This window comes from Larimichthys crocea, chromosome XXIII (genome assembly GCF_000972845.2).
Source record: "Larimichthys crocea isolate SSNF chromosome XXIII, L_crocea_2.0, whole genome shotgun sequence".
Classification (NCBI taxonomy): domain Eukaryota; kingdom Metazoa; phylum Chordata; class Actinopteri; family Sciaenidae; genus Larimichthys; species Larimichthys crocea.
The window spans coordinates 14,316,025-14,325,694 of NC_040033.1; the positions used below are offsets into that span (position 1 = coordinate 14,316,025).

General features: G+C 37.2%; 1 protein-coding gene across 1 annotated transcript in view; it reads right to left on the minus strand.

Annotated features, from left to right (window-relative positions):
- The window catches only part of ctnnd2a (catenin (cadherin-associated protein), delta 2a), a 249,046-nt gene extending 239,759 nt beyond the window's left edge, over positions 1–9,287 (minus strand). The window contains exon 1 of the mRNA XM_027274434.1: positions 9,230–9,287. Within this exon, the coding sequence (XP_027130235.1) occupies positions 9,230–9,257 (28 nt within the window). The 5' untranslated portion in view covers positions 9,258–9,287. The remainder of the gene's footprint in view (positions 1–9,229) is intronic.
- Between the last annotated feature and the right edge of the window lie 383 nt (positions 9,288–9,670).

The window sequence follows — 9,670 nt, forward strand, 5'->3', positions numbered from 1 at the left end:
ATTTCTTACTTTGTCTATTATAATTACTTTTTCAACTCCCTGCATGTGATGTAAGGGTGTGTGCGCCTGCATGTCATGAAAAATATCCACTAGATGGAGCAACAAAGCTAAATTACAACTTGCTATCAGCCCATTGGATAAAACAATCCAGATTCAAGAGGAGCTGCATCAGGTTTTTGCATATTTTAGATCAAAATGAAGATGAAACAGTGATATATTTTCTCCGTAGGAGCCATTCCTCATTTGTTTTGTGCAATGTACCTTATTTTGGCCACAAGGGTGTAGTATAGTTCTGTTAAATTGGTAACCACCCAGTTACCTCCCAGCACCAGGTGTATGAAATGAGGCGGAAATCAGTGTGAGTTGAATGGTGGTGGGGAGCACAACAGTTCTTACCGACATCCAGATGAAAGCCAGTATATGTTAAGCTCCAGTCAATCTGCATGGTAACGTTCTGCTTTTTCCTTTTTCTTTGCTGCCATAAATGGGAACCTCACCCAAAAGAGAAAACAACCTTCCCACAGTATTTTGTTTTGACTGGAATCGAGTTAAGAACAATCCTCAAACCACCATTATGTGACTAATTAAGTTTCTTTTTGGATAGTCACAACATTCTCAAAAGCACAAACAACTAGTGAAACATTTGACATTTTACCATTAAGAATATATATTTTCTTTAACAATTCATTTTTCTGGATTTCATGATTTTCTTCACTTAACAGGCTTGAATACTAAATAAGTAATAAATCCCTTGCAATATAAGGCATTACTTTACTTTGGACTTGGACATGGACATTTCCACTTGTTGGACACACAAACAGAAAGAAACTGTACAATTTTCCACAGAGTCATTCAACAAAGAGAAGTCTTTCTTTCTTTTTTTCTTTTTTTTTTTAAATAAAAAGTGTTAAGTTTTGTTTTGTTCCATGGTTATGTAATATGTTTCAGCAACCACTTTGGAAAAACTGACTGGATCATTCAACTTGTACCCTTAGACACACTCATACAAATAAGGTGGACTTTCATCTAATCCCACACTTTGTTTGTAAGTGGGTTTGTGTAAATAGACAAGTCACAGACACACAATATTGACACAGAATCTGGTAAGAAAAACTGGTTTTATTCATACACAGAAGACTCACAGAGTAGCAGGTTTTTATTACTGGACAGAAGTGCAGAGAAACAATTTTATGTAACTGGAACAAGAGTCTGTGTTCCGACTTGATCTTAAAAAGGGATGCATGAACAAAGACCGTCTGTGTTGAGTTATGAGTGATTTGTGTAAGTTTGGCATCTTCTCCTCAAACTTCAGACTCAACTCATAAATATGTAGACTTTCAAGTGAAAAGGTCAATGCAATTTATTTTTGGCACTGAGAAAGTGTGTCTTATCGCTTCCTATGCAAACGTATCGGGCAGCAGATGAAAGCACAGAGCACGGGATCACTACCAATTCACCTTCAGGGATTGTAAGAACAGAGCCTTACAGGTGGATGCTGGGGAGGTGGAGGGAACAAACAAAAACGCATTCAGCACATAAAGGGAGCTAAAGCAGTGATGAAGCAGCATTGTTACACAGAAGAGTGGAGAAAGCAGGTAAGCACAGGAGTGCATATCAGACGACTTATTAGGGAGGAGTCTTCAGAAGTGTGTCAATCAGCATCATTATATATGAGGTAATTTGTAACATAATAGTCCTAGAGGTCAAATCACATGCTCATGTATGGGGTGTTTTGTTGTTCTTCCACATTATTTAACATTACTATGGAAAACGCTTCCCAAAAATGTGAGTAAAGCGTATGATAGTAAGTAAACGTGCAAAATCAGGTTTCCATGAAATGACACATCTTCATTCGGTGTATAATGTTACACAACTTAAATTCCTGTTTTTTAATTTCCTTTTTTTTTTATTCACAACCCGAATGTTTCCCATTCATCAAATGTGTTGCAACTCAAGTTATGGGAAATTACTTCAATAGTGTGGTTTAACTAAAGAACATTAAGCAACAGTCTTTTCCAGGATGTTTCAAAGTCACACCCTCATATATGTCTATGAAGCTGCACAGTTAATGGATGTGTAGCCAAAACTAATCTTAACTGCAAAAACAAAACTGAAAAAAATGACTAGCTCTCAGGTTTCCTTTCAGTCAGATCACTGCGTTTGTGTTCTGCTGTCAGGAAACTGTTATCAACAGATCTCACCTGAGATAGAGAAAGAAACACAAGGTGATAAGGCTTTACAAAACATACAAAATGCATCTCTAGTTGGCATACAGCCTTAATATACTTAATAACCATATTAAGATGGGCGTCATGATTAGCTCACTGGTTTACAAGGAAGGGAGACACATGCAAAACTTGTAAAAAATAACTGCTATTTATTGAAAAAAACAATAGACAATACAGTGAGACAGTTACAGTCATGATGCTTTGACCTGATATATACAATTTGGAGCGAACATAAATTAAGGGTTAGGGGTTATGTTACCTTCTCACCATATTATCTTAATGCAAACTCAAAAGAAAAGGTTAATTTCATAATTACTTTACCTGAAGATGTCCTAATAAAACCATAAACAAATTGGTACAATTGTGTTTTTAAGAACCAATTATTTCCAAGATCAATGTTATCTTTAGCAACACAGAGAAAATTATTCATGTTTTTATATCCTCACACATGGACTATTGTAACACTTTTTTTTGTTTTTTTAATGCCTCTGGATGGCTGGACTGGCATCTCAGCTATATCTGCTTTCAGATCCCAGCCTTTATTGTTTTTGTCACCTGATTACATAATACAACTCTGTTGCGCAACCGCTTGATTTTAAGTTTCTTTTAGTAGTTGTTTTAATACTGGATGATTTAATAGCACATTTCTTTTATACAGTATTTGAATTGTTTGCTTGTATTTTGCTGTTTCTGTGTTCCCAGCATTTTGAGAGAACCCATTTCACATCAGCTGCCGTCATCTGCAGTTCCCTCATCACTTTTCATTTCATCGCTTCCTTTCATCTAGTGTTAGAAAAAACAAAACTAGATGTTACTGTCCTTTTTAGTTTACTATTGTACCAGGAATACTTTAATTCATTATTCAGATTCTGTTGAAAAAAACTCAACCTGTCTTGAGGGATAAGTTACATTGTTTGTCATTTGTTACATCATTTGCTGTGGTCAAATTAAACTTTAAAATACATTGCTGTGTTTGGTTTATCCTATGTGAAATATGTGTTTTACACCACGTTTCCAGGAAGAAGACACAAAGCACTGTAGCAGGAACAATTAGACAGCCTAGAAATACTTGTCTACATTCCTGTCAGCAAATACCTAACCTTATCCTCACCAAAAAATAATGACAGTTTGCAGTGCTTTATGTACTTCTCCTAATGTCTGATGTGCATCCTCAGCATTACAGAAAGACACATAATGGAAAGTAGACATCAGCACACAGATTATAACCACAGGAGTGAAAGAAAAATGTAATGACTTTACCACCTTTGGTGTTCAGTGCACCCCACACAGTCTGTAAGTCAATCACAACACACCGGGAAACAAGAAGTATCTTGCTGTGAAACATCATCTGTGTGTTTGATTGCTGTTGTCACGCCCCGGATCACGTTCTGGGTCCCATGATGCAGTGCTTCCTGGCACCACTGTCATATTCTGATTGATGTCTTTAATTACTGTGGGCTTCAAACTGTAACATGAAGAAGCTTTCACACGCACAGGCACATGCACATGCACACACACAGATTACTTTCAGTGCAGATTTGTTAACAAGCCGACAGCAAAACTGCAGGATACCAACTCCTATCTGTACAGACTAATGTCTTGTGTTTCAATGCCACCATCTAAACTTACAGACAGCAGCACTTTTACCAAAAACCTGGCATGTAAATAAGTAGATTTACTCAACTACTTAATTACAAATTCATGGTACTTTTATGTTACATAAGTATTTCCATTGTATACAACTTTATATTTGTATTCCACTACATTTCAGATGCAAATATTGTACTCATTACATTTATCTTACAGCTATAGTTACTTTTCAGATTACAATTTTCCATACCCTTCCTCTCCAGTGAAAGCCAGACAGACATTGGACAGCGAAATACAGGAAAACAGACTGAATGACTTTTTATTTACAGTAGTAGTGATGAAGCATCAGTCATGTTCAGTCCATATGTGAACCCATTGGAAAACATGTCGGTTATGTGGTGGAAATTCTTATTAACTGGTGTGAAATACATTTCCACTGGCACGTGTCTATAATTTTCTATTACGGCTACAGATGACCTCCTCAATTTTCAACCCTACTAAGACCTTTTGGTTGTATACTTGATAACGCCTTCGGAAACAAGTCATTTCACAGGGGTTAGAATGCTCAAACAATGTATCTGCCATTTTAAAGCCACTTCTTTCTTAATGCAAGCTAATGAGAAAAAAGTATTTTTGGGCACCATCATTGCTGTCATTTCATTATTTGGCGATTATGTCAAACTGGCTGCAATGGTGCTCCTGGCACTCCCATAGGACCTTGCACTGTACTAGGAAACAACAACAAGGAGTCATGATAGAAAAGAAGGAATGGTCCAAAGTCTGGCTTGATTTCACAAATAAAGTTAACAACAGCAAAACGATCATTTCAACTAATAAAAGCAATCATTGCAACTAATAAAAGCAATGTGCTGAAGCATCTTTCTACAGAACTTGGGCTTATATTCCAGGAAATTGAATATCATTGAATACACAGTTGCACTTATTGATATATCTTAATGATGGGCCTCTGCCATAAAGACTGTGTTTACCAGTATTGTTGACGCTTCAATTTAGAGAACTGATATAATCAAATGTCCCAATGGTGGATATAAATTATATTTATAGCTCCCAAGGCAATTTAAAGACTAAAGGTGACTTTAATGTTACACTGGCATGTAATCAGATGAATGCTGCCTCTATCATTCTTACTCTATGCCCTAAACGTCTCTTCCCACACGTATGATCATCCGCGAGAAGTACGTAATGCTTTACAGCACTAAGTCACACACTACCAGCTTTTTGACTGATTTTGGGGGAAAACTTTGTCATATTATGCGGAGAAAATAATGTCTAAATGTATTCCGTAAACTGCTGTAACCCATAGCTGCTGTTAGCTAATGTTAGCTCAGTTTGTTAGCACGGCTGCCCAGACCACGGGAGAAATAAAAGGCTGAAAGAAAGAGGCTGAGCTGCGCTGTTGGACTATAAGTAGTATAAGCTGGCTGCTATGTCTTGTTTTGTTGCACTTTTGTTTGGCTGTTAGCAAAGTTGTTCACTCACTAGTTTCTGTTCAAGTAATATAAGCTGAACAAATACACATGTACAGCTGTCCATATTTATGACAGTGTTACTTCACTCTGAAAAGGGGGGCACTAAATTGTAGAAATACATATTTTACCTAAAAAAAAATATTGTATGTCCATCTACTGATCCACTAAAAACTGGGCTGTTTACAAGGATTGTATGTCCATCAACTTTAGGATGTAACTGAAGATTCGAAAGTTTTGAAATCACAATGGGTGTCTTAGACTGAATCATGAATCATTAATATGATTGCACTTACAAGGGCACTTCATCTTTCAACTACAACTTGAGTGCCCCTCAAACTTATAGTTGCATTTTAGACAGTTGTGAAAGACACAGGAAACCACAATGTCCAACGTTTTTCAACACCAAAACCAAAAGCAGTGGGCATTTTTCAGTAGCATTCAGATCCTTTACTTCAGCAAAAGTAGCAATGGCGTACTGTGAAGATACTTCACTACAATTAAAAATCCTGCATTCAAATTCTTACTTAACAGAAAAAATTACCTCAAGTTTGTATCATTATGGCAAAAAAATTGGCACCGTCTTTGTGTCAATGCATTTTCCAGAGACACGGTGTTTAACTTTAGAGTAATCTATGCAGATGCTGCAATATCACATTATAAAACATGCTATGTTTTTATGACCTTAGAATAAGCCTTTTATATCTACATATGGCACAGGTTGCTTTACACAAAGAAGCAGCTAATACTGGATAACTGTGCTGTGGTTTGTTAGAAGTTTGAGAAGTTAGATGGTACAGTGTGTAAGATTTGGCACTATCTGGTAGTGAAGTTTCCAGTTGCAGAGGTGGTGGAGCAGTCAGGCCCAGGTGAGGGAGAAGCAATATGAGAAGAGGAGGAAAGAAGGAGGAGGACCTCCAAAGGTGCTGACCAAAGGTATAAAGTTATTATGTTAATGTTTCTGACCTGGTCTGGCACCTGGCACAAATTGACCAACACAAGTACAACACAGAATGATATTTATGTAGCAGTTCTGTGCTTTGCATGTTTCAGTTAATGTCACTATGTTGTAAGTCTGTTGTTTGATGTGTTATTGTTCTTTTTTTGGCATAATTTTTAGCAGACCTGCTAATCTCTGTGTCATTTCTGTCCAAATAACAAAGCTACATTCTAGTTTTGGTGCATATGAAATATGAAATATGAAATCCTGGTAGCAATTATATATTTTTCAACACTGACACAGGGAAAACATTTGATGTTGGTGATTATGCCTATGTCCATTTTCTTGCTGAAACAAACAAACAACAGTTTGCTATAAAAATTAAGATTATATTGGGGTCCAGGTGTTTTAATTCATATAGTGTGTGTGTTTCCTGTCTTTTGAATGTCTCGTGCACTTCCCTAATTTGGCATGTGTTTTACTGAGGCTGGCAAGGAAAGATAATTATAAATCAATAGTTCAAGGACAGGAGCGACAAGGACAGGGAAGTGTCATTTGGACAAGAAACATAATGTTCATTACTGAGCACAAAACCAAAAAAGGACCCATCAGTGAGGAGGTGTCTGAGACAGCCCATTTTAAAAAATGTATAAGAACCAACTGTCCTCCTCAGGGAGCCATTTCTCTGTAACCCTCTTTGTGTGTTGCACTGTTAAACAAATAATAATAAATTCAACTTAAACTTTGATACTTTAAATCCAGTCTTCCTTATTCAAGGCTTTTTCTTTAGAAATTCCCATAACACAGTTTTTATTTATATTTGTAACATTGAGCTGAATAACCCTTACAAAACAAAACAGACAACTTCAGCATCGCTTTGAAAACTATTCCCTCATCAGCAGTTTTCATATAGCAAGAACTACGCTGATGTATATGCTTGTTTTCTACTGTCATCTGTCCCAATTTCATTTTGCTTCTTCATGTTTTCCTTCCTTAATGCATAGATTCCAGCTCCCCTAGCTGTGATTCTGCAAAATAATAAGTGTGACCCCTCCATCTACTACTACTTCTTTTCCTGCTATGTTGGCAATGTGACAAAGCAGAGCTCTTTGTCCATACTGGGTTACTGTAACAAATATAGGTGTACAAGATATTGGACTCCGTGTAAGGTGACACATGCCATATGTAGATAAAAAAGACTAATTCTAAGTTTAAAACACATAACGATTCACTTTATAAGATGATTATATATATATTACTGAAAACATAGTTATGCATATTATATTCCATTTCTGCCAATAGATCACCCTAAAATTAAACACTGAACCTTTAAGTAGGGACAATGCACATTAATTAAGTCCATCATGTGGCCCCACCTGTGTCCAGCTGTAAAGACAGTAAGGTTATGCGTGAGAGACACAGAGGCCTCAGTATTAAATTATTCCTGCCAAATTGAATTTGATTGAAGGAGTATTCGTCATTATTATGATTTACTTATCTAACTGTAGCAAGTGGTTACAATGGAGTGTGCTCATCCCTATCAAACCTCACTAACAAGCTCTGCTGGACCATGAGAACCAAGGTCAAGTTTATACATCAGAAAACTACTTCTTCAAACAACATGCATAAATGAGAGAAAGATTTCTAAGTGCAAGGTACTGAGTGAAACCAAACAAGATTATAAGGCATACAGTGTTATACTTCAAAAACTTTTTGAATATTACTGAGATCAAACATGGCTATATGTGATTATAAAAGAACACAGAATCATGTAATATAAATTTTCCATTACATTCCGCTCACAACTTTTTCAGCTACTCTCTTGTCTGAATGAGAGATGTGAATCTATTATGATACCTAAATATTCAAACTTTTTCAGTTTTTCCTGGTACTGAAATGGGGGTTTTCACTTGAGAGGAAGGGTTGGAAGGATGAAAGTTGCGGGGTAAATCTACTTTGTTTCATCCCAACCCCGGGGTTTTTAATAATTACAGACTAACGCTCGTTCACATGTCATGTACTCTCTTTTAACTTGTCATTTTGAAATAAATCAACTACCTAATCTGTGTCATACATTCCTGTGACTGAATCGCCTTCAGCTAAGCATATATTATGCAATACCCAAATACTTCTGAAGTGAAACAGTGTCATGGGAGAATGAGTGAGTAAATGAGGGCAGGTTTAGAGATGTGAGCTTATGTGACCAGAGGAATCCACCTCAATGACCACAACTCACAGCACTGTAGTTTCAGTTCATACAGCCGCTCTAACAGGGAACAGGTTCACGTGTGAGGCATGATTTTTTGGGGTTTTTTTTAATGAATGGATGAATGAATGAATGAATGATCCCAACAATCAATCAGCCTTAAAGCATGTCCTGATTATATAACACACATTAAACTGTCCACCACAAGCCACAAACAACCTGTTAACACAGTCTGTCTCCATCTACCACAACAAACAAAGATTACCTGTGGGGTTAGTAAGCAGTTAGTCATTTAACATAAACCATTTATTTATACGTTTATTCATATGAGTAAAGTGAAAGCTCTACCAGGGAGAACGGAAGTAAAATCACATGCTGTGGTTGCACAGCTGCGTTACGCAGGACGTGGGAATGGACTAAATCCTGCGCTCGAAAAGACACCAGAACCTCCGAGAGGACGACTACATTTATTTTTGACAGTTTAGAGACACCTAGGCAGCAATGAAGACGCGCGACAGCGTCCGTTTCCAGCTGTAGCCTGCGGTGAATATGAATGAAGAATGACCAATGGTAAGTAAAGAAAGTGTACTGCGTTGACGGTGAACTCAAGTGGCCTATAAGGTGGTGACGCACTGAATTAAACTGGCATTAAACTCAATAAATCCGCGCCGAATTAAAAACCTAAATCAGGTCGGTGTCAGTGTGGAGCTGACAGCGCAACACATGTGTAGTCTGCATTTAAAAAAAGCAAAGGAGATGAACCGTTTCCGAAACTTACCGGGGGAGACGACCACATGCAGGCGCATCAGTCCTCTTGCCTTCTCCGCCGAATGACTGGCTGATTTGCTTTATGTTTGAGACCTTGGGAGTTTTCCAGGTAGGGGAATTCCGCGTACTTAATTCCCAGTCAGAAGGAAACTGAAATAGGTTTGGGATTTACGGGAACTGTCTTTTATGGTTTACAGAAACTGACTCTAGGAGTGTAGACTGTAGGACTGCCGAGAAATCCACTTAAATCAATATTTACATTCAAATGAAAAGTCCTAGTTTGACAGATTATCCTCTTTCAGGGTGTTTTGGTATTGTAATGTTAGATTTCATCACATGTAAACAACATTATAATCTTGTGGCTGGGCATGGTGTAGCCATTTCCATATATTTAATACACAACACACTTTAACTATGAATCATATTTTTTATTTTATCGATTTAAATACGA